The sequence below is a fragment of the Blennius ocellaris genome (assembly GCF_963422515.1).
Source record: "Blennius ocellaris genome assembly, chromosome: 19".
NCBI lineage: Eukaryota > Metazoa > Chordata > Actinopteri > Blenniiformes > Blenniidae > Blennius > Blennius ocellaris.
Window position 1 is genome coordinate 7,593,201 of NC_137668.1, and position 25,250 is coordinate 7,618,450.

Sequence of the window (25,250 nt, forward strand, 5' to 3'; positions counted from 1 at the left end):
TCAATAGGCGAGATGGAATCATGACCAGAACCTCCTCCGGGAAAATCTTCCTCTCCGCGTGACGCGACTCCCACTTTTCTGAGAACCAAAGAAAACAGCGTGTGAGGAGCTGCAGTGATTGTATTGCTAATAACCTGAAGTAGATCAACACGTGAGTAACGGCTGAGGGCTGGCTCACGGCGACAGAATGATGCTCTGCCTCCGTAGTGTGTTAATAATGTCCTTTCACTCAAACTTGCATGATAAGCGTAATTAGTGAGGGACTCTGCTCAGGGTTGAAGCGGCTATAAAAAGAACCTGTGTGGGTGGAATTAGAACAAAATTGCTGTTAACATACAAACACGTCAGATTTGGAAGATTTATTTTTTTTTTTAATCACTTTGCACGGTGTTAAAAAAAAAAGAAAAGCCTTGACGTCACCGCTCGTATGTTTTGCAAACAAATTTCTGTTTTAAAGTTGTAAACCCTCTTCGGGTCAGAATATTGTGACAAGAATCTGTGCCATAGAAAACAGGATTGCAGGTCTTGGTGGCGGAAGAAATGAAATATGGTCAAAACGAGGGGAGGTTTTGCAGATTGGTGAAATAGCGTACCGTAATTTCTGGACTATAAGCCGCGACTTATTTGACATGCTTTGAACCCTCCGGTTTAAACAACGATGCGGCGAATTCATGGATTTTTACGGGTCAAAGAGCTTCAGGCCTGATAACTTGGGTGACGCATTCGTCTCCCAATTGGAAGGTTGTAGGTTCCATTCCCATCTCTGCCTGCCCATATGCCAAAGTGTCCTGGGGCAAGACACTGAACCCCGAACTGCCTGTGTGAAGGCAGCGTAAGAGTGAATGGTTAGTGGTGGTCGGAGGGGCCGATGGGGCAAAGTGGCAGCCGTGCTTCCGTCAGTCTGCCCCGGGGCAGCTGTGGCTACCGCCGGAGTTTACCACCATCGAGTATGGTGCATATACGCAATATAAAACCAATGCATTATTATCATTATTATTAATAGTCTGTAAATTATGATAATTCTCCTTGGAAAAGTGGATATGGTCTTGATTTTTGCTTATAAAGCAGCCAAAAATGTAATTTTGTTAGAAACAGCGGCATGTTTGATTATTTAGTGAAAATTCATTCATAGTCTCTGCTCATTGTCACACAATTTATCGGTTCGCAACACTAGCCTCAACATGACCCGCACTTCTCGGCCTCTGATTGGCTCGTCAGCTCTCATGCTGCATGTAAACGTTGAAATGTACCGATCAAATGACTGGATGTAATGATTACGAGCCAATGAGACGCAGAGGAAGGTCAGTCAAAGCAATCTGGCTCCGAGATATTTGAGGCCAGTATGACAGAAGTGGGACAAAGACTCAATGTGTTTGGGACAACGTACGTCATCAAAACAGATGAGGCAGATTGGAGAGAGAAAAATACCTCCCAGTCGGCTGCAGGGTCCGCAGCAAAGTGTACAAGGAGTGGATCAGACACTTTGATAAGCCCGTTGGAGACAAGGATCTCATAAACGTTAAAGCCACTGATTTCCTGTCTCTGTGGTTACGTGCTGACTTCTGGCACCCCGTCGCAAATTAAACCAGCAGATACGGTCGCAGTTTCTTCAACAGATTTTCCTGTTCTTTCATATTAAAGATGCAATGTTCAAAGTCCTAAAATATACAGAATCTGCTGTCCCATGATATGAGCTGAAAATAAGATATCGAAATTCGTGTTCATCACAAATGTTGGGTCAGATTCAATATTTTTCTCATTTAGGGAACCCTTGAATCTGAAATTGTTGTGTTTTTCCTCTTTTATTGTGTTCTTCCTCAGTTTATTCTTATATTCATCTCTGACATGCCAAATGGACCATGAACGATTGTACAAACAAAACTCTTTAAGGTACCTTCAGAATGCAGTTTTTAGTTCTTACGTTTGTCAAATCCTTCTATTATGAAGTTGCTGAAACTCTTGTTTGGATTCAATTTGGTAAATTCAGTGTTTTTCTTTTCTCCCCTTTCAGCCACCGGGCAGTTTTACCTCCGCCTCTAAAACAGTTGAGGCAATGAAAGTAGTGAACCTCTGCATCAGCAGTGTTAAACCTTCTACATTTGCGCTTCAGGTCAGGGGCGGGCACGTAATTTTCCCCAAGGGTCCCGCATGACACCGCAGCCCTCCTTAGTAGTTCTGAGCCTTAAGTTCCACTCAGTTCTTCTCAATGTGAAAACGTATAAAATAGCAGAACGCGACATGGCTTTTGAATCAAAGTGCTCATTTGTACCTTAAAATGCATTCAGCTTTACAATATTGAAGGAGTATTTGCATTTGACTTTGTGGTTTGTCACCTCCTTCCATACCTGACCAATTTTTTTTATTTTTTAGAAACATTTTCAGTGACCCATGTCTGTTTTTCCATATAATTAGGATATAGATGCTATAAAACTAGCTGTATATGTAGGACTCTCAAGTCTACTTTCGGATTGCAAAATTGGTCCAACTCAAATTACATGTCACTGTTGACATCTTAAAACATAATGTAGTCACTGAAAGGGGAAGTTGTCATAGCTCTGGTGTACAGTGTTGCATGTCAGTGTTGCAATTAAATGGTGTTTACCTGTTTATCACAAATGAATCAGTGTGATGACTTTCAGCCATTGTTTGATTACTATTTATAACTTGATGCTTCTGTGACTTGCTCAATGCACCATCTTGTGGTTCAAACTGTTATTACAAGACTAAAGGGGCAGACTTTGGAATGTATGCTAATGTCGTGCCTTCACCAGTACAAAATGGCAAATTATTTCCACATTTTTAATCAAATTGGAAACATCTTCTGCTTTCCTTGCATGTTTGATTCTGAAAAAGGTCAGATCCAACTTTTGTGAAAATACCCGTAGTATATTTTAAGTGCTGTACATAACGGAGGAATCCCTGCTGTTGTTTTGACTATTCACACATTTTATGCCCCCCCCCCCACCCCCCGAGTTGTTGGCTTGTGAAAATCCCACCACATTAATCCAACATCCGCTGTGTTTCATTAGCTCAGCACACAGCCTTTTTTTTTTTTTTTTTTTTTTACCAGATTATATCACAGCAGCTCTCCAGTTTGTGTTTTACTCACATCTTTTAGTCTGAAATTAAATGTACCACAGTGACTGCAAACCGGTCCTGATCTTGGCCATAGTACAGCACTATGAGTCTGAACACTGCCTGGGACTCCTGCTTAGCCTTGTTTTGATGAATTAGATACATTTGGATTCACCGTGGGCCCTTAATGAGCTGCGTGAGCCAGCATATCAGCAGTGTTGTCAAAATAAGTATTGGCAAGCCCATTGCTCATCTCCTATTAATCATCAACGCAATATACTTGTATTGACTGAAGCGAGTCACCAAGTAGTGAAGATGATTGTGTTGAATGATGGCTCATCTCACTGTATGTGGAGTTGTCTTATACCTTTTAGAATAGTGAGTGTCTTCCATAGGAAGGACTGTTTAGCCCCCCCCCCCTCACGAGTCGCAGGATTTGGAGCATGCAAGCCTTCATTGGCTATGCAGTAAAACGGCATATTGATTAATTTGAGCGATTTCAGTGGCAAACGTAACCAACCTCTGTAGAAAATGCTGTAATTGGATTTCTGTGACCGGGATTATGCGGAGCTCCTCTCAGGAATGCATATCAAAGCCTGCAAACTCTTTGCGGTTAGCGTGCCGACATTGTTCCTCGAATGGTCCGGCGGACCTGCATCTCCAAATCCGTAACTCTTTAGAATACTTTTCTTCGAATGAGAAGTTGTCTGTATGGATTAAGCTATTCACCGAGATAGTTATTGGTATTTCTCACTTGACAACAGTAACCCATTCCTGAACCGGTGGTGCAGCAATAGTGTGCTCTGGGTATCATTCAGGATGTGTCATTGGCTTTGTGTGCATCCGTCACCTGCTGCCGCCTTGGATTTATTTTTATGCTGCTATTCATTATGAGGTCTGAAGCCACCTTTCAGTCCAACAGCCATTCAGCCACTGTCCTACCAGCGCGGCAGCGTGATGACTTAGTGGCAGCATGTTGGCGTGTTGACATATTGTAGGTGGCTTCCCGAGCTCGTACTGTCGGGGGGCCGGTGCCACGCCATACACGCCGCATCATGACGGCTGCTTATGGCAAGTTTTTGCAGGTAGTTGGTGTTGCCGGTGTGTGCAGCTGATGGAGATGGGGGGGGGGGGGGGGGGGGGGGGAAACCCCACTGTGTCAAATACTAGGAGCTTATTATAGCTGATCGATATTGGCTCCTGAGCCATTTCTTTACTGCTGACAGCTCCCAGCTCCCTATCTGGATTGTGTCATGCCTCAGTCAGGTAATGGGGATGGAGGGAGGAGGGGGGGAAAAATGCTCACATGGGAGGCTATGCGTGCCGATATGCAACCTTGGTAAACGTATACGTGAGAAAATTGACAGGTGTGGGTGCATGGCAACAGAATGTAATGGTACATGTGATGCCGTGTAATTAGGCATTCATCAGTCTTCTGACGTCTGTACAAGTGGAGTGTGAAATAGTGCTGCTAAATGTTTCCCGAGTCAACATGCCACGCTGCAGTTTCATCATAGACGGCGAAAAGTTCCCAAAAATGTGTAGGAGCTCTTCTCTGCTTCTTATCCACCATATAATACAGCTGTCTGGCTGAATATATGCTCTCCAGCTGATTGAATCGTCCCCAAATATACAGACATTGTGTATCGAGAACTACCTTCAGGGTAAAGAACAAGAAAGAGGGGTGTCGCCCACAGAGCACCGATCGGTGCAGAATCAATCCTGTTTGGGTTTACATGAACAGATTAAAGGATTTGAACCAGACTACATCCACAGGAGACTTCAACTTTATGTATACAAAGTTGAAGTCTCCTATGGATGTAGTCTGGTGTGTATATATATATATATATATATATATATAAAATATATATTTTTTTTTACTCAAACTGATTTTTGGTTGTTGAATAAATCAGCAATTGCTTTCATTGTGGACAACTGTGTGTGCTATTCATATAACATTATCATGAGTATGGGTGTCTGTAGTCATGTCACCATGTTTGGCATCAATGTGATAACCACAACTTGAATTGCTTTGGTGATCTGTGAATTTATTCCCATTTTGCACACTGCAGTGATCTTATTCAATCATCAATTTCATAGTTATTTAAACGGAAACTCTTGAATCCACAACGGGTTCTTATCTGTATCTGCATGTTGGGAAATGAAAAGAACTTTGAAAAACGTTCCATGAAGGAATGAAGAAAATTAAGCATGATTCAAAGCCCTGATCTGAACCTTTTTATGTCTGCAGAATTGTCTCCATACAATTTTAGCAAGATAATTTCATTTTCCCATGTCTGCAATTTTATGTTTGTGTGTTTATTTATGGTATTTAGAAGCTGTGACATAATGGTCAATCACATCTGACCAGTAGGTCTGGGGTTGCAACAATATGAAGTACATGGAAGCTCCTTCTTTCTGGTATTTTTTTATTTTTTTTCTGACGTTCATAAACAGTTTAGCATTTCAAATCCTGAGCTGAAGCTGCTTTGAGGGTAAACGATGGCCCAACAACTACTGATTCACCTCCTTCTCCGTGCAGTACCGGGTGTGAAATGTTTTGGGTTTTTTTCTGGGCAAATAATAATTATGGTGACATTATATTTGTGATATTATATTTCCTCAGCACATGTGCAAGTAGAAAATAACAACATTGGACTCGAGCGTCACGTTTTGTTTTCTTTCTTATACTTAATTTGTACGTTTTTTTCGGTAGTTTTATAGTTGACAGTCACCATGATAACAATCCAACTTGGTCGTCTGTCCATTGAAATGTATGAGTACTCGCCATCGTTATTGTTCCGAGCGTATTGTTTTATGGACGTGTGTGTGTGAGATTTCATTACAAAAACAACAAACAGGGTATTTTCTTGTAAACAGCCATAATTTTAAAACTTTGCCACAAAACTTAATATGAATATGAAACTTAATATGACAAAAACTTGAAACATCGCCGTGTAAAAGGGGTCTGAGAGATTTGTGGTTTTTCTGGACGTCGATCCTGTTTACATCTCGTGTTGCGCTCCACAGAGAATCTCTGAAATTATTGAGGGACACGACTTATTATTGTATAGAGGAGATCGAGCCAGTTTTTCAAATAAGCCATCTTGTGACTTGGTATTAAAAAAAGCACTGTTAAATGGAATATTTATGTATTTGTTTATCACAAGTCATATTGCAACTGCAACACTCGCCAGTATTGCATATCACAGGTTTACATAATACCGACTGTTGCCCTAGTGTACATTTTGCATTGCAGATAACGGTGTAAAACCTTATCTCTGACACATTGAATTAATGCACATGATTGTTATTGATCTCACACACCAGGGTTAAGCCTTAGTTCCCTTTTCTCATATCACACTTGATTAAACAATATAGCAATATTGATACAACATACAGAATGCAATTTTCTACCCCAAATCGGAACAATATTGCTCATCAATGTCATCGCACAAATGGGAGGGCAAAAGAAAATGTGGACCATGCTGGTAAGTGATACTGATTGGGGGTATCAGCACATTATTTGGAAATATGATCCAGGCAGTTTAGCAGGAAGGAGGGGGAGAATTGTCCATTAATGCATGAGGATGAAATATGAAAAATATGACTTTGGTTGGACAGATGAATGGCATCATTAGCTTTGATTTCAGCTGTTCTTTTCACAATTTCCTGCAACATTCATCATCAACGTACATTACAATTGTAAATGCTCTCAAGCTCCTAATATGTTCAAACGAGCAGCTCGGCCTTGGACACACTTCATGCATAATCTTCACACCAGCAATCCTTTCAAGTTACTTTGCATAGGGACAGTGAGGTGCACAGCCAATACATTTCTCAATGAATTTCAGGGTCCGGGACTTAATTCACCCACATGTAAACATGTGCTTGTCATATTCGCATATAATTGGAAGAAAAATGACACAATGTGTTGTAATGAGATATGAAGCAGTTTAGGAGGGATCCGTTAAACCTTGGTTTAAAGGATTTTGGTTTAGAAGCTCATTATGCCTTTGCAAACCTCAGTTTGAACCCAATGATGTCAGTTTCTTGGCAGCCAAGTGGAAACATTATTGGTTTCCAGTTTTTTTGTTTTTTTTATGAAGGCTTATGGGTAATTTCTGTGGGAACCAATAAGGAAGAAGTCGTGACGCTTTCAAATTGCCCTAAGTTTGTCGTCTGTGATGTTCCTGCCAGGACACACTTGGAAAAAGAGATTGTTAATCTCAATGTGTTTCTCCCTGCCATGACTCCACATTCCCCTGCGACTTGCTCGTTTTATAGTTGAGTCACCTGAAATAAAAAAAAAAAATCAACTTGGTCGTCTGTCCATATGAATGTCCGGGGATTCGCCATTGTTAATGTTTATAGCATATTGCTCTCCACCCGTGTGTGGTTTCATGACAAAAACAACCAACTTGTCGTGTGGCACACTGACGACATTCTTATCTGACGTTTTCATGGAAACACAAAACTTTTTTGCAACAAAATCTCAAACTGTTTACACGTCAATGTTTGAAATAAAAACAGAGTTTGCATCGTCTTTGTTTATGAAGGGCAGCACAATATTAGTTAAACATCCTCCCTGCAATTGAGTTTAGATAAATAGACTTAAAACTATGATGCTGGTCGGAGTTGCACGATATATTTTGAGTCTTTCCATTATGTCATTGCCGTATCAACACACACACACACAAGGGTGGTGACAGTTCCCATGCAAAGTTCTCACCAACTCTTGGTGCGAACTTGAGGTTCAATGTCTTGCCAAAATACATTTAAATTGACAGGGAGAGATGGGGAATGGAACTGCCAATATATTGATTGGAAAACTATCAGTTCAACTGTTACCAGCCTCATAGTGTTAATATGTATGCATCTTGAAAAAAAACCGAACCCAAAACAATTCCAGTGTATTGTAACTGCATGGTTTAAGTGTTGTGATGTCACACGGAGTATTGGCCATGGCTTTCTGGATGTAATGGATAAATCTGCAAGATTATTTGTCACACTGCTCAGACGCTGCATGTTGGAGCTGCACTTAGCTGTAGGTCAGTGGATAGACATCTGCACAGCTCAGTGCAAAGCAATCAAGTTATGAAGCCTGTGATTTTTTTTTTTTTTTTGGTGAGTCGATGTTAATCAGCTGCCGCTTCGCCTCGCAGCCGGTCCCACTGAAAGTGCTTTACAGCTGCGGCTGTCATCATCATCCTAGCATGTAAACAGCCTTCTTTTTTTTTTTTTTTTTTTTATACGAGAGATCTTTAGGTTTTTTTGCTCTGCGGCTAAATTCAGGAGGATTTAAACCGACTCGTATTTAACGGCGTGGAACAGGCCATCGCTGCGAGCAAGGCTTGTAAATTTCATATGGTCAGCTGATGGGATCACTCTTTGTGTGCCCTGGTGTGTAAGTCTTGTCGAAAAGGTTTTTATGTCCTTCTTATAGGTCCTCATTGAAAGATTAAATTGCGGGCTCCGCATCGGTGATAAATCTCAGCCAGGTGTGGGGTGGGACCGGGAGGAAGAGGCCATCAATAAAAAGGAGGATGGTCACTCCGTGTCAGGCAGGAAGCTAAAGGGGGATAAACAAGCTGTGGGAGAAGCCGAGCTGCCCTTTCCCAGAAAAAAGGGACTTATTGACTTGTATGTAAATAAGTGACCTTTTTGTCTGCACATGTGCAAAACGGAGACATCTGGAGCATGACACCGCATGCGATCACATGCTCCGTGTTGCGACGCACGTAGGGGAATGTACTCCGTGTGTGATTACCCCAATCAGTGGTGTCAAACTTCCGCTCTGCGGCTACATCCAGTCTCGTTTGGCTTCTATAAGGTCAGAGCAGATAAACATAATCTCGGAATAATGGCTTCCATTTTTCAATACTCAATGTTTCAGTCGAAATTAATGAGTTTGAAATTTAGTGGGGAGAAGCAAGTGCAAACTGCAGTGGAATCATGTTTATGTTAATGCTACGAGCCGGAGATCTTCCACTCCTTCACACAAAAGCCAATCGAGAGTCGACCATCGGCCTCAGTCGACTGAACTCAATCGTTGTTGGACAAGGAAAACATGCAAACTCCACACAGAGAGGTCGGGACTCGACACGACAACCCTCTTGGTGCAATCTACTGCACATTGATACAATCAAAATGTGATTTTTAAATGTAATTTGTTCCTGAGAGTTGTTCTCGAACAAATTTGTTGTGAAACCAACAAAAAAACCTTTCTTCCCCTAAGAAACAATAAAAGATGAATTAATTCAGTCCTGACCTCCACAATAAAGCATTTGTTAACCTTTACAGCTGTTTTTGCTGCCTACAGATGCAATGTGATATTTTCTAAAATACCAACCGAATAAAGAACAAGTTATTAAATTAGTAAGACATTTTCTTTCACTCTAACCTTTGCTGTGGAGCCTTAATGGGACACTAGGCGGAAAAGAAGGAATGTTATTGTTTGGACGATGAACTGCAAAGCCAGATCTGAGAAAAACACTATTTTCATGCTTCTATATGAAATCTCGCCATGTAAATTTTTTAACAGTTTAAAGTGTGATTTTAGTGGGGGCTGTACGTGCACACGCATGATGTTGCTAAGCAACCTAAGAGAGATTGTAGACATGAAAGGATTTGTTTGGATCAGGCACCGTTCGAAAACTGTTTGATTGTACGTCCATGGCTCTGCTAGCACCCCCTATTGGCCACATCGGGAATAGTAGTTATTCTGAGTTTAAGCAGAGAGGTGGACTTCACTCCTCCATCTGTCGCGACTCAGTGGAAGTTGTTGCTCCTCCAATTTGAAATTGGCTCATTGACGTGGTTTGGACATTGGATTAAAACCCCCATTTAAACGATGATGTTTCAAGTGGAATATCTGTTTGATGATACAACTTTTTGAAAACCTCTCCCAAGGTGGAACTTTTCTGAAACACTCAGACTCTGGGTTCATGGAATAATGCAACTTATCTTAAATGCTGCTTCTGTTCATGCGCACTGCGACTGTAGTAAAAAGTTCTTCTTCATATGAGCGAGTAGACGGACAATAACATCAATGGCGGCCTCCAGAGTGTCATGACTCCCAGTCCATGTTGTCCTGGGAGTTTCAGAGTTGAGAGTCGACATAATAACAATCCAACTTGGTCGTTTGTCTGCGTGAATGTACCACCTGGCAGTTCTAACTGGATGGAGGCCTGTCGGTCAGCTGAGCCGGATGAACTTAGATATGTGGACGAAATCAACACGCGGGTTAGTGTTGTGAGTTGATGTGGTTGAGTTTGAAATGGAACAATATCACAGGGCAGTGTTGACATGCAGGCTGAATGTTTGACACCCCTGATCAAAAGCAATTAAATTCTTGACTAATCTTTACCATATGTGCTGTGTTTAGAGTAAAGTGTTTTGCAGTATTTTACGCGATTCCAAATCTGCATTTTCTTCCATCCTTGGAGAAAGCTTGGCACGTTGCCTCGCCGTTAGATTTCTCATACAGAAAGAAACACTGCTGACGTTCGGTATGAGTTTTTCTGTGAAGCAAACACGGTGGATTCCTTTTGATGTGGAATCTATTTTCAGTTAGTTTTATGGTTTAGTTTAGTTTTTTTTTGATTCAAGGAAATCGTGTGTTTTTCGTGGGTCCACTCCCTCACCAGTTGAACATGGGGAAAATCTTAATGCATCCTCTCTCTCAACTCCCCGATCTGATCCCCGAATCATGTTTGTTTTTGGTTACAAATTGAAGCCTCGTACTGTATGCGATGCTTTCACAGGACCGGCTCAGTGATGCGCTGTATGCTCCAGATATAATTGAGGCATCCAGTCAAAGTCCCAGCAGTTTAGTCGCAGCTGTGAGAGATGTCTTTGATTGCACCTGCTCCGAGACTTGTCACATTTATCACTCATCAAAACCGACGGGCGCATTTCCTTTATGTGGCCGCACTATTTTAGATCTTTGAAGAAAAATACCTCAAATGGCAATTTATGGCTCTTATGCAGAAGGATTGAAGACTATCGGGATGTTTGGAGGGGGAAAAAAAAAAAAAAAAAAGAGGCTCCAGTGGAGAGTTTAATAGAGGGTGAGAGGAAGCGGCTTGGCTTGATGTACAGCCACACCATTAACGGCAGATTTTTTTTTGCAGATAATCACTGCTCAGCACAGGAAAAGGCCTCGGCATTATCTAGTTGTGAGTGCACCAGGTTGTTACATTAACCCCGCTCAACCCTCTGGGCGTTCTTTGCTAAATTGCAATAATGCTGTTGGCAATCGGAGAATCTCCAAAGTTCCTTGACATCGATTGTTTTTTTTTTTTTTTTCTTTTTTAAAGCGAAGAGGTGTATACTGTTAGAATTTTATTAATGTCGATGTCCAAATTGGTGCAACTTGCCATGACATTTGCTTTCCCTATTTTAATGAGTTTTACATTGTGCTCTGTACTCCTCTGTATCCATTTGACCAAAATTGCAGTGATCGTGATCACTTACTAATTGGTTTTCATGGAAAAACCAAGAGAATTAGACTTCTCTGGTAATTCTTCTTGATTTATTCAGTGAGTGAATATTCAAACAATGACTAGCTAACAGTTTAACACGGTCTGTTCGAGAAATCCAATTCCAGCTTTTGTGCTAATAACATTTAGCACAGTTTTAGAATTAAAATGGCCAATTTATGTGATGATTCGAACTTCTAGGTTCTGGTTTAAGTGGTTTAAGCCTGAGACACTTAACGATTGTTTTAAACATATTGAATGTTTACTATAATATGTTCAGAATCATGTTTTTTTCCCCCCCAAATTGTAATTTTTAACTGTTTAAGGGATTATGAATGAATTATACAAAACAAAATCTACGGTACTCGATCAAACCAATAGAGGCACCATGATCCCTCTTTGAGAAGTTGGGATTTGGTGGAGGGTGGAACTTTTCGACAAGGCTGGGACCTGGTCTCTCTGGAAACGGGGGCAAACATAACTTTTCTGAAACACTGTTACTTCTCATGAATCCTCCCTTATATCTGTCCAGTAATCGTGACCACAACAAACTGACCTGTCACACAATACTGACTGGAAACTAAACAAGTTATACAGATTTGTGCCCCTGGTGGTCAAATACATATACTGCGGGTAATCTTAACATTTTTTTCACAGCTGGCAGCTATAACTCTGTGGGCTGATGGGCCGGTTCTGGCCTGCAGGCTATGATTTAACCCAGTTAAACCCTTCAAATTCAACTCGTTCAGAAGTGTTTGAGTCCATCTAGACTGAGTTTTAGACCTTTATGAACTGAAATTGTAAATTCAGTTTCTATTTGTTGCAAGACTAATTGTCAAGTAACGGCACCAGTATTGAAAGAGCCTGTGAATTTATGACTCTGTCTTACAATTCTGGTTTCCTCTAGATATAATTTAAAACTGAGAAGAAAAAGTGCCTATTGTTTTGGAGTTTCACAATATTACCTTTCACTTTTAAATGCAGAAGCTTATTATGGTCTCAACAATTTTCTTAAAACACTTGTTTGACAGCTTTTTTTCCCCTTTAGAGTCAAATACAGTGTCACCCCCTCCATTGTGCCATTTCAAGACTGAATTTAATTCACTTCATGTAGCAGGTGCATCTTCCTCGGAGGGATCCTCGTGCCCCAGAGACTCTCTGGACATCTGTATGGGGGGGAAAAAAAATTAAATAACCGCTTTTTCAAACAGCAGCAGTTCAGGTGCCCTTGAGCAAGGACCCAGAGCCATATTAATGCTCGCAGCAGTGACTAGCAGCAGCGCTAAAGACCCCGCTGAATCTCCTCATGACCTTATTTGCACCTCGGGGAGCAAAGAGGATAATTAAGTAAGTAGTGTAAGTAGTTGCTCCGAGTTGTGACTGCAGCATTTCCTGAATTCCCTTCACGTTCGGTGCCTGCCGGCTCAGCTGTCCTGACCAAATAGCTGTTACCCCAAGAATATATAAAGTCTGACAAATATTAAGATTAAGTGCAAGCGTGTGTTAAAGCAGCATGAATATATTACTTCACTTGTTTTTCACAGTTTGTGTTCTCAGATTAACGCGCATACATTAAAGGGTGTGAGAGAAAAAAAAAGCCTGCGTGTGCATTCATCTGTGTTTGTTTGGTTTGTGGCCTCGCCACGCCACCATCACCACAAGTGCAGACCCGGCACATCTTTCAGAAGAAAAGAAATGTTGCTTCGCTGGCACTCATTAATCCTAAATAGGGCAGACGGCATGTGAAGATGAATCGGCTTCTTCTTTTTGTCTCCCGCCTTTACCTGTGATTTGGAATATCCCAACACCCGAAGAAAAGATGAAACTGTCAGCGCTTTCAAGCGTCTCGTGGAATGTATGCATGTGATGAAAAGAAAATTGAATCATGACTTATAAGCACACCAGGTTGGAAGAAAATGCAGTTGTTGTTTTTTTTAACATTCATTTTGAATTCAAACACACACTGGCTCCCTCGCATGCTCTGATTTGCCCGTCAGATTGAAGTCTTTCAGATCGAGGCCCCATTGTCACGACGTTTCAAGTGAAAGTGCATCGATTTTGGCTTTTCGTTCTCGCAAAAGGTTTCATGTTGACACGGTGGCGTTCTGAAGACGATGTCTGTTTACACAGAAACAACAACAACAACGAAAATGCGGTAGTTGTGTAATCGGAACCCTAAAACGCAATGAAAGTTTCCCGTTTTCACCTGAACGCATTGTGTAAATGTGGCCGCTTGTCCTGTTTACTGAAACGCTGAATGAAGCAGTCGGGTTGATGCGCTCGATTCAGCCAGTGGATCGATCCCAAAAGGCTTTTGTGCCGTTCCTCTGGTGACACGGTCCCACATCCAGCTCTACCTGGAAGCCTGTCGGTATTAAAGATGGATTTGTCGGCTCAACTAATCGAGCTTCTTGTATCTTTAAACATTGAAACACCAAAGAAGCATTCTGCTTCTTTGGTGTCTGTGCAGGAAAAACACGTTTTGTCATGGTCGTGCGGAGAGGCGGGGTAGATATGGCCACATTAGATCATGAAGGATTAGAACGTGTTGACGATCTGACAAAGCAGAGGGATCATAGAATCAGCGGCGGATTTTGCTATGGGCAGCTGCCCAGGACGCAAACTTAACAGGGGCACACCGTGCACCAGCTGAGATATGATCTTGTGATGGGGGGGTGGGGGGTGGGGGGGTGGGGGGTGGGGGGGTGTTTGCCCAGAGGGGAAAACCAGCCAGGTTCCTCATTGCATAGAAAGGTCTGTTCAGCCCGCTCTATACATTGGAGTTCTATGATGACGCACAGACGCATCAGAAGATTCACTTTCACAAGGTTCCACCTGACCAACCGTTCAAAGCGAATTACGAGTGTTTCTGTTTTGGTTGTGTATCAATGAAGCGCGGCTGGAAGTGGTCCCCGAAAAGAAACCCGACAGCCGTCGTGCGGAAATGGTTTGGCTTCCACCCGGACGAAAAAGTACAAACAACCGTGATTTGCAAAAGTGTGTACGTCCACCGTTCAGACGTACTCTGTCATAATGCGCCACCTTTCCAGGGAGAGAAAAGAAACTCTGTGCCAGATGCCTGAGTACTAATATGTTTTAAAAGCTTAGATTTTCAATTGTCAGGTTATAGACACTGGAGTTTGCTAATTGTTTAAATTGCTGCACTTTCCGAGATAACCTCAGTTACTTTAGTTTGCATTTCTATTTGACTATTTTCAATAAGCTCTTTAGTGTTTTGGTACATAAATCCTGTTAAAATGACTGTTAAGTAATATTTTATTAAAAAAAGTGATATTTTTTTGCGATATCACCCACCCCTCGTTGTGCGGTGACGTTGCACACCAGCCATGTGCAGGATTGATCATTACATCCCTTCTACAGGGAAATTTGGGCGTGGCCTCGAAACAGAATGAGGCTCGACATAAACCACCTTTATCTCTGTGAATGAAACGTCGTTCTGAGTGGAAACCATTGGATCAGAATCTTGGTATCCAACACAACTATGGTTCTATTCTGCATAATATAGTTCATTGGCCACAAGTAAAATAGTGCCATAACAACCTTTACATTTTAAATTTAAAGTGGTCATAATCTACAGCTTTGCAACACTTTCACATGGTCTCATCCAGCTTTTCCTTGATTTTCCTCCATTAGAATATTGGACCATAGAAGCTGCATTCAGAATCTGCTGTGTCTGTGCGAGCGGGACTGGCTCCGCCTCACACACGCCCATCTTGGAAAGAGGAGGAAGTACTTCCTCTCGTGGTGCCATGTGCCAGAGCAGAGCTGCCTGATTGTGGGAGGAGTCAAAGGGAGGGCCTACCTTGATTGAGATTGGCGAAACAATTACTCCCAAAAATGACTATAAACTCAACATAAAGCCAATTTCAATGAAACCTGCTCATGCAAACTTTAGTGAAATGTTCTTAAAAAAAATTGAGGCGAGTGCTCGATTGCCAACTTTCATGGCGGCGTCACTGATATCACAATCCTTTGTCATGATATATGTGCTTCCACACTCGCAACAAAATTGTAATTGGAAGTCTCGGCATTGGCCACACAATGAACTCAGGTGCTATGCACATTCAAAATAGTCAAATACAACACAGGTTTTTAATTTCTAAAGGTGGAAACACGCGGCATTATCCAGGCTGTGTGAGGTAGAACCGGAAAGTACACCTGTATACTTAATGTACTGTGTGGATGCAGGAGCATATTTCAACTTGAGTCTCTGTTTTTTTTGTTGTCTCTGCTACTCTTAAGTAATGTGCTTTAAAAAAAAAAAAAAGAAGAAGTTTTCTTTGAAATGTTTACAATTTCGCTGGCGGTTTTGCAGCCAGGTCTGAGGCCTTTGTGGCCTTTTAGTTTATCGGTTTGGTTAATCGGTTTCGTCTCCCTCTCGTCGTCTTCTGTTTCACCATCTTGTTGTTTCCTCTGCTTCTGCAGTTCATCCTCTCCTGCATGTTTTTCTTCATTTGCATTCTGCTTTGTTCCTTCTTTTCCTTTTTGATCTGCTTCTTCCTCTTCCTCGCTCCTGCACCTTCTTCTTTTCGTCCCAGTCTGCTTCTTCTGACCACCTCGTCTGATGTATTTTTGTGTGTATCCTTCTCCTTGCCCTTTGTTGTCTTCTTCTTTGTTTTATACTTATTAGTAGTGTCATGATTATTAATTTTGTGTGTGCTCAGGAATATTTGCTCAAAGACCTTCACAGCACTCTAATTCCATGTTTTTTTTTTTCTTTTAACCAAGTGTTCTTGAGTAAATTATCAAGGCTATTAAAGCGGCTGTCATCCCTCTTGCCGACACATTCGTCCACTCTCTTCTCGCAATAATGAAATGCGAGGCGAAGTTTGACTACTGCTCGAGATATTACACATTTTCTTTATTAAAAAAAATACGTTGCTTAAAGGCAGACACAGTCTTCAAAAATGCATTACAGCAAGCTAATCATGCAGGGATGCTTGAAATTATTTGTTTAGTTTTATGGACCCAACTGCCTCCAAACTTTTTTTTTTCTACACACACATATACACACACGCATAAAGATAAAATGAATTGTTGCCAAGTTCTTTTGGAAATTGTGTTTACGGTATGGTGATTGATGGAATGTTTTTACACTCGGAGGTGTTGACATTTTAATGAACAAGACAACAGTAAGGCATCCACAAGGACACTTAAATGTTATCTCGCTCGTTTCCAAACATCTGCATTCCTCCCAAACAGCCGCCGGTGCGTTCAGGCGAGAGCCACCAGTTAATAGGCGAACCAGTTGAACCGTAACACCAGCGCCGACCGTGTACTCCATCACCAGCGCTTGTCCTTCCTGGCTGCGCCTCTTGTCTTGCATTGTGTACGCTGTCACAAGTGACAAAATTACTTTGTCTTATTAAGTCTGTTTTCAGTGTCCACTGCTTAATGAGTCGTGGTCCGGCGGTTGTAATTATAGTTCGCAGCGTTTCGTACAGTTCTCTTGAAACTTTGTGTTCATCATTGCTGACAAGGTCCGATTCTGACCAAAATCAGATTTAAAAAAATTAATAAATATTGGTTGTGAATGACTGGATTGTATTTCTATGTATACTGGATATATTTTGGGATCTTATGAGTGATCTCTCAGTTGTGTATAATGGATGTGTGACTTTCCTGGATGCAACTGCAACTAATAGGAATTATATTCAATTTAATTTCTACTGTGCCAAATGCAACTTCTCAAGGAACGCCAACAATTCTGCATACGAGACGGTGGAAAAGAAAAACTCCCTTTTAAAAGGAAGAAACCTGCAGAACCAGACTCACTGGTGGAGATTTTCTGCTTTTCCAGTTTTGGGTTCAGGGGAGAGAACCGGAACGTTATAGAACAGACGGGGAGAAATTGTGACAAGGGATTCAATCCTTGGTTTGGGTCGTGATTCTCTATTCAATTCAACAGACAAAAATCCACTTGCTGCAGATAAGACAGAATCCTGAAAACATTCGATAAACTGGACAAATGGCATATTTCTGAGTAATATTTTGTTAGTCAGGTCATGTTTTTAGCTGGAATACAGAAAAAAATAAACCCTGAATTCCTGATAAGTTTTCATTTTCATTCACGGAAACTTGATGCTAAAGCAATACTTTGAAAAGAAGGAGAAAAAAAAAGTACTCCACTCGTGCTTCAATCTTATTTTTGTGGGGGAAAAAACTGCTGTTACTCACTTGACAGTCCTTAAAAAAATTCTCCCTGTGCTTCATGAATGTGTAATGTATTGGATTTAAAAAGCATGAGTAGGCGAAGCAGCAAGGTGAGGTTCTTTGGAATTGGATCTACAAAAAAAAAAAAAAAAAATGTTTTCTTATGTTTGTCATCGTCAAGTGAAATCCAGTAGTCGCGAAACTCGCGTCTTTAAAGTAATGTAAAGAGGAAGAGGTGCTTTTTTTATTTGGGTGCATTCACACAGATTACACAGAGGACAAAAATACTCAGAACCTAAATCTAAAAATCCAACAGATTGTTTTGTTGGGTGACCTGATGATTGTGTCCTACTGTCCGGCTAAAAAAAAAAAAAAAAAAAAATCCCTCAGATTATTATTACATAACTTGTTTTCTCCACCTCTGCAGGAGCCGACGAATACAGGGCAAATGCCAGTAAAGCACTGGGTTTGATTTCATCGCCAGGATAAACATGTAGCAGCGACATACACACTCTTGTACTCACACATGAATAATTTATTCAGGCTGCAAGTGTGTATGTGCGCAAAGGAAATAAATTGTACTTTAAAAAAAAAATAGTTTTGTTCCAATCCATGTAAATTAGATTTTAACAGCAAAATACAAAACGGCTCCCATCTCACTCGTCGGTGACTTGTCACAAATGATTTTGTCCAAACAAGTTATGCAAACATTTATTTATTTATTTATTTTTTGTAAATAGTCTCATAGTCACTGTTGATGCCTCAAACATTTGCCAATTCATGTTGACAAGTCAGAAAAGAGCCAGAAATTGACGCTCTATTTGTAAAGTCGAGAATTCTGCGTCGTCTCGCTTAATGTTCTGACAGAGTCACGTGAACGTCCCCCAATTCTCTGTTCTCCTGTCACCAGCACAAACAAACAAACCAAAAAAAATCCTGATTCGATTCAGGCGAGCTTGAAATAATATTTCAAGTTCTGTGCAAAAGGCACAAGTTGAGGAACTTTGTTTACACAACAATGGCGCTCGGCGCCACTGAAGAGGCACCACAGATCAGTGTTATCTTTAGGGAATGTGGAGGCTGGGTTGTTGCAGACTGTGTCGGTATTTACACTGCGCTTGACACTTTCTTTCATTTGCTTTATTGCCTTTTGTGTCTTTGAGCATGATTAGGCGCCGGTTTCCTCTTCTTTCTTACGTGGCTGCCGACCTTGATCCTACAAATAAGACGGGTAAATGTGGAAACAAGGACGCCTCAAAGCCATGCTGTCAGGGGGAGTTTGTAAAAACATCCCGAATGCAACAGCTCTCGAGGTTGATTTGGGGTATTTCACTGTATGTTGCGCCAGAAAGTTTCATTAGAATTCGCTTTATTTTGAGATTGTCGTCATTTTCTGCAGTAATTGTTTGGTTTTGTTCAAAAACGCAAACATTTGTCTCATGTATACTCTGCACCGGAACAAAGAAACACTTTAAAATGTAAAGCTTATGGCATTATTTTTTGGGTGAGTGGTTATTTCTTTCTTTACTTATTTCTTTACTTATTTTTGACGCCTTATTTTTGACGCCTCAGCCAGACGTGAGATGGGTCTAATAGTTCTACCAGGATGTCGACATTAATTTTCAGAATGATCTGTGGATACATTAAGTAATATAACTTCAACCATGAGGAATTTGTAGTTTTTAATGTTTTCTTCATTCTTTCTCACATATATTCTTCCTTGTTCCTGCCACAATAACCACCATGACCACATTCTGCCTCCAGCCGCTATTGTATAGTCTGCTGACAGATAATAACTTGTTCAAATGGTTCAGAAGGAAACTTCTGCTGCAGGAAGAGGATCTATGGCCTCCCTGCTGCGCAGGTCACTGAATGGAAATCATGTTTACACTCCGCAGTGAATACATTACCACAATAAGGCAGTGATGTATGGGAGAACAAGCATTCATTGCAGACTCACGGTCCATTACAGTCCATTTATGCACCTTAGAAATACAACAGATACCTTCAGGGCCTCTGTGATGGTGCTTGATAAATGCTCGGTATATGTCACCTCGACGGGCTCCTCCGAGTCTGCGGGAATCATCTGGTTCAACTTTTATTTTCATTAAGAGGCCCCCCCCCAAAAAAAGAAGGTACAAATCCTGTGGTATTTCTCCTCAAAAAGTTCCCAATAAAGGTCCGAGGACCTTTTTGAATGCTTTTCATATGCTGAAGAATAAGTCAATTATTTGGAGGCAGTGCAGTAGCCAAGGATTAAGTGACTTAGCAGTGCTGCAGCAGACCCCCCCCCCCCCCCCCCCCTCCTCCTTTTGCTTTACCCTCAGAGGCTTCCACAAACAGCAAGGCTCGTCAGGGCTGATTGCAGTGGCACTGGGGCAGATAAGTCAGTCTTACTATTATCCTATGTAAGCCAGGAGTGCCAAATTACAACTTTAGCCTTAAACCCCCAGCAGAGTTTGCTCACGAGAATGTCTTAAGCCAAGACGGCAAATAAAATCTAACGGAAAAAAAAAGAAAATCGCGTACTAAAACGAGATGGCCGGGGTTTGAGGAGGACGGGGGCAGAAAATCTGAGAGGATGTGTGTACGTACCCCACTGTGGTCTCGGCGCAGGCTATTGGATCTCTGCCGTCTTTTTATTGCTGTCAGCATCTTCCCGAGCTCATAACGGTGATGTTCTGACAGCTTTACTAAGGCCGTAATTTAAATTTATTTCTACCACACCATCGATTCTCTCACCGCTTCAATGTCATGTGTGTCTGGCTGGTCTAACAGAGAAATGTGACACAACTCCATTAGCATGTATGGATTTTCTCCCCCTCCTCGCCGTGCCCTCCACTGTTTCTATCTTAAAACACTAACAAAAAAGAGCAGTTTGACAATGAAAGCATTATTAGATTAAAGTAGTGAGGCTGCAGAGGCAGAGCTGCCACTGGCAGCAGTTGCTTTCGGAGACGGCAGATTTATTCCTACATTAAGTGAACAGAGAAATTCAATACTGGAAATTAGTTATTGAGGTCTATAATTTGACCAAAATGGCAACATGCATGTAAACAGGATATTTTAATGATTTTTTTTTTTTTTTTTTTTAAATCCAGTGGAAAATCACAATCTTGATTCTTCTATAATACCGATCATGAAAAAAGAAAAAAGAAATATAAGTTTTAAATATAAGCATTATATACGTTGGGCGTAGTTTCTTAGTATTTGTTGAAAAGTAAGAATAATAAAGTGCAGTTATGAAATAAGTTTTCGTGCAAAACCTTCAATTGCGGCAGTTAAAGACTTGACACTGAGGCTCCATTTACATGACACCGATTCAAGTAAAAATGCATAGTTATAGTTTTTTTCATTTCAGAAAAGTTGTTTACATTGCAATGTTTTGTAAATTCTGTTTTCACGGGAACGACAAATGATGAAAATGATGCAGTTGTTTGTTTTTGTAATGAAAACCACCATTCGAGACAGCCAGCAATCCATATTGTTCATTTTTACTCATTCTCTCTATATAAATCAATCCCTTATTTGTTTTATACATCTTTTGTTTGAATTTTTTGTTTTTATACTTTTTTGTGTATCTCTATAAAATAAAGCTAATGCGGTGATAAACCAAGAAAATCACGCTTGATTTCCATGTTGAAGTCTCCTTGTTCTCTTTGTGAACTCGTGGAGATCCTTTTCAATGAAGAGAATAAAATGATCTCACCAAATGGAAACCCGAGCAGTTTTAAACTTATTGTACATTAGTGCTTTTTTTTTTTTTCTTCGTTCCCTCTCTCCCATTTGATCTCCCTCACGTTCTTTAGCGCCCTCCATTTACCACCAATTCAATTTCTTCCAAGCTCCTTTACTATGTGATTTATGACTTTCTGCAGCACCATAAATAACTGGGGGGGGGGGGGGGGGGGGGGGGGGGCGTGAAAGAAAAAAAACCATCTTACCTTGCCCACGTACTGCGGATCTGACCCCATGTACTCCTCCAGCACAAAGAACTGGTTCCATACCCAGCCCCTCTTGACCCGCTGAAATCCAGCCGCCCCATTCCTCATCGGGCCCACCGAGCTCCTGGCGTTCTCCCTCCCCGTCCGGCCCCGTCCCTGTGGCGGCGAAGGTGGGTGTAAAGAAGAGACCGAACCCTCGTTGACAAGAATCCACAGGAACAGCAGCAGGCAGTTCCTTGTTAGCATTGGCAATCTGTGGGGTTCAGGTCCGCAGGCTAAAGTCCGGTGACGAGAACTGAGCCACGGCGAACCGGTGTGTGATGGCGGGTGTGAGGGGAAGGAATGAGGGGAGGCGTGATCCTGTGGCGTGGCAGTTTTCCCCCCCCGGCTCTGTCAAGAATCCCACTCAGAGATTTGTGGAGCTCATCACCTGTGGGGAAAGGAAACGGACACAATGTTCAGACCTTTTGCCTCCAGCTCGTCTTTTTACTGCATGTGTTGCCACAATAATGATATTCGGTTTATTATTACGAGGACTATCTTGTGATGATAATAATAATAACCACACAGAGTTGATTTGATGTGTTCATTCTTTGATAGTAGAGGTGGCAGGCAGCACACAGTACCTTGCAATATGATACAGGGCCTACGATACTGATTTCACAACATACTTTGATACAGCATGGTTATGTGGTCCTTTACTATCCTTACTTAGACATACTTAGACCTTGAACTTTATTAAAACTGACCTAAATTCATTGAAAAGTCCAAGAACCTTAAAGGCTTAAACTGTTGAATTGCAGTTTTTTTTAAGTCCACTTGGGTTTTTAAGTCATCCCTAGTTCTTTAGATACAGACCCATTTTTTTTTTTTAAATAACTATTTGGTTCCTGGACTCTTGAATGTAATAACATAATTCTTTAAACTTTAACAGTCTTCTTAAAACTAGATTGTGATTGTTTTCAGAAGAGACCCAGACTCTTCTTATCAGACTAAAACACATAACCAAGACTCTTCAAACCAGAACTGAGCAGTCGTTGGAGAATCGGACTTGGGGTTCTGACGTTCGCTAGTTCGATTCCCACAGCCTACAGGTTATCACTCTGAGCCCCTGAGCACCGCATCCCCACTCACTCATTTGATGGCAGCCGGCTGGGCCTCGTCGGATGGGACAAATACAAAGAACTTGGGGCGGTGGTGGCCTTGTGGCTAAACAAGTAGACTTTGGATTGCATTTTTACAGGTTCTAATCCCACAGTGGACAGGTCACCTGAGCAAGACACCTGAGCAAGACCCTTGACCACGGAGTGACCTAATGTGACTCCCCACCACAAGTAGCATAATGCGTAAATAGAATACGAAAATGTGAATAAAGGGATTTGCTCAAGGAAAGACTTACTTTTTACTGGATTGTTCAAAAGATTGACCCAGATCCCAAATCCAGAGGATATAATTTGAAACACCTGAAGCACCGCAACCCGGAAAACTATTTATACCAAACCCAAAAACATGAATTGCCTTTGAACCCTGGCTCTTTAAGATACACATGGACTCATTAGACTGAGCCCAGTCTCAGAACTGAATTTTATGTTAAAGGTTAATTTGCTGTGGGACTTCCCTGCGACCTTAATTCGATAAAGTGCGATAGAGGATAAATCAATACATGAACTACCTTACAGCAAGATAATTCCATTAATGTAGATTATAGTACCTCTTTAAATAAGGAAAACTAATCACCAGTGAAGCGATGAGGTGCAGTTTGTACTGGCAACTAGTTTTTTCATTCTTTTATCATTCTTCGATCTGATGCCACTCGTATTGAATTGGAAATAACAGAAAAATTATATCCTGAACATATTAGAGTGTAACTTGGCAGAATTCAAGCATGGCAATAAATTAAACAAACAGTGCAGTTCTGCTTCACAGTGTTTTCCGGCCCATAAAGATTTCTTGAGCCTTTATACATACAATGTCGACTTTTTGTGAATACTGCATAACTGACCTATATATGCAAACTATTTGAAATTATGTGGCAATTCTCTGTATAATCGGAGTGTTCTCATGTAAATCTTGACAATCTGGAGCATGAAGGGATTTACCGTCTTCTTTAATGTAAATGCACAAGTGTAGGATTGCATTAACCAAGTTATTTCTACTGTCAGTAATGCTTAGAGCCAGGACGGCTTTTTGGGGGAAATTATTCATGCTTTGGCTTCAGTGTTTGTAACACTGGGACAGGTCCATCCAAATCTAACTGGGTGTTTTTTTTTTTTTTTTTTAATCTCAAATACCTCTCATTTAGAAAGCAGGGTCTATTTTAAACATAGTATCTGAATCCCCCTGCTTTACTCTTGCCCGTAACATGGTTCTCATATATCGTGCAGTGGTCATCCGTCCATACATGTTTATGCCAACTGGTCAGATTTTGTCTTTTGTCAAATTTGCTTAGTTGGGTCCAGACTTGAGCATCGCAGGTCGATCGCTCAATGCAATTTTCTTCTTATTCCTATTCATCATTTTCCAACTGTGAACTCTCTTTACATCTCAAGGTGAGTGTACAATGGGATTTTAACTCATCTGAAGTTGTAGAGCATCTGTCGGTGCCATTGATGCTTATTGTTGGCAGGTTATTTAGATTATTTAGATAATTTTTGTTGCATCCTTTGGACGCTTGGCGATGGCAGTTTGACACAGGTTGTATATGTAGAAGTCATAGGTGACAGGAAGAGGAAGGGCACACAGTTCTCACCAGACCAGTGATCAGATGGCAAAATAACCAGGAACAGACCAGGACACAGACCAGCAGAAAGATGACTACAACTCCCCCCCCCCCCCCCCCCCCCCCCCCAAAAAAAAAAGGTATGTTCATCTTTTGCTGTCTTCAAATAGACCATCATCTAAATTGTAGGCCGACAGGAAATTCAGCTTTTGAGTCTGTGTTGTTTCACTCCTGTTGCACTTGTGCAGTGATGGCAACAATCGGACAATGTGACATTGAAAACTTGTCATGACGCCATCGTTTGGCTTCTCAGTCTCTGCTGCTATGAGCTGCAGCTTCTACAATCAATACAAATGCAGTAGAAATAGATAATATGAGCAAATCCAATGCTGCATCAAAACATTACTATGCAGATTGCCCAGAAAGTGAAATGTTGGAACATGTCCATGTTTCCTATCCAACCATTGTTCCCCCCCCCCCCCCCCCCCCCCCGGCCCATAGATACGACTCGGAGAACAGCTTTTCAGGCAACTTCTGGGATTCAGACACCATTTTTTGGTCGGAAAAGTAAAAAAATGTTCCCCTATTAACCCTGTGCAGTTTACCAGGATGTTGAGTTGAAGCAAAACATAAACTGTCAGAATCGATCTCACATTTGAGCCAAAGTCACACCGCAGGTCCTGAAGGTCAAATCCCATTTTTTGCTGGAAGCCAATGATTTTACGTGATCATTCACGTTACATTTTGAATATGACCTTCATCAGACTGCCATGTGAACGTGATCAGACCTAACATTGTCGGGCTCCAGAGCGCATGCGCAGAAGACACTGTTGACGTGAGTAAATATGAGACGGA

At 41.3% G+C, this 25,250-nt stretch overlaps 1 protein-coding gene across 1 annotated transcript in view; it reads right to left on the reverse strand.

The window, feature by feature from the left end:
• The window catches only part of LOC308143994 (cadherin-12-like), a gene marked incomplete at both ends in the record, with an annotated part of 107,616 nt that extends 85,694 nt beyond the window's left edge, over window positions 1-21,922 (reverse strand). The window contains one exon of the mRNA XM_080514967.1: window positions 21,677-21,922. Within this exon, the coding sequence (XP_080371093.1) occupies window positions 21,677-21,922 (246 nt within the window). The remainder of the gene's footprint in view (window positions 1-21,676) is intronic.
• Window positions 21,923-25,250: the final 3,328 nt, after the last annotated feature.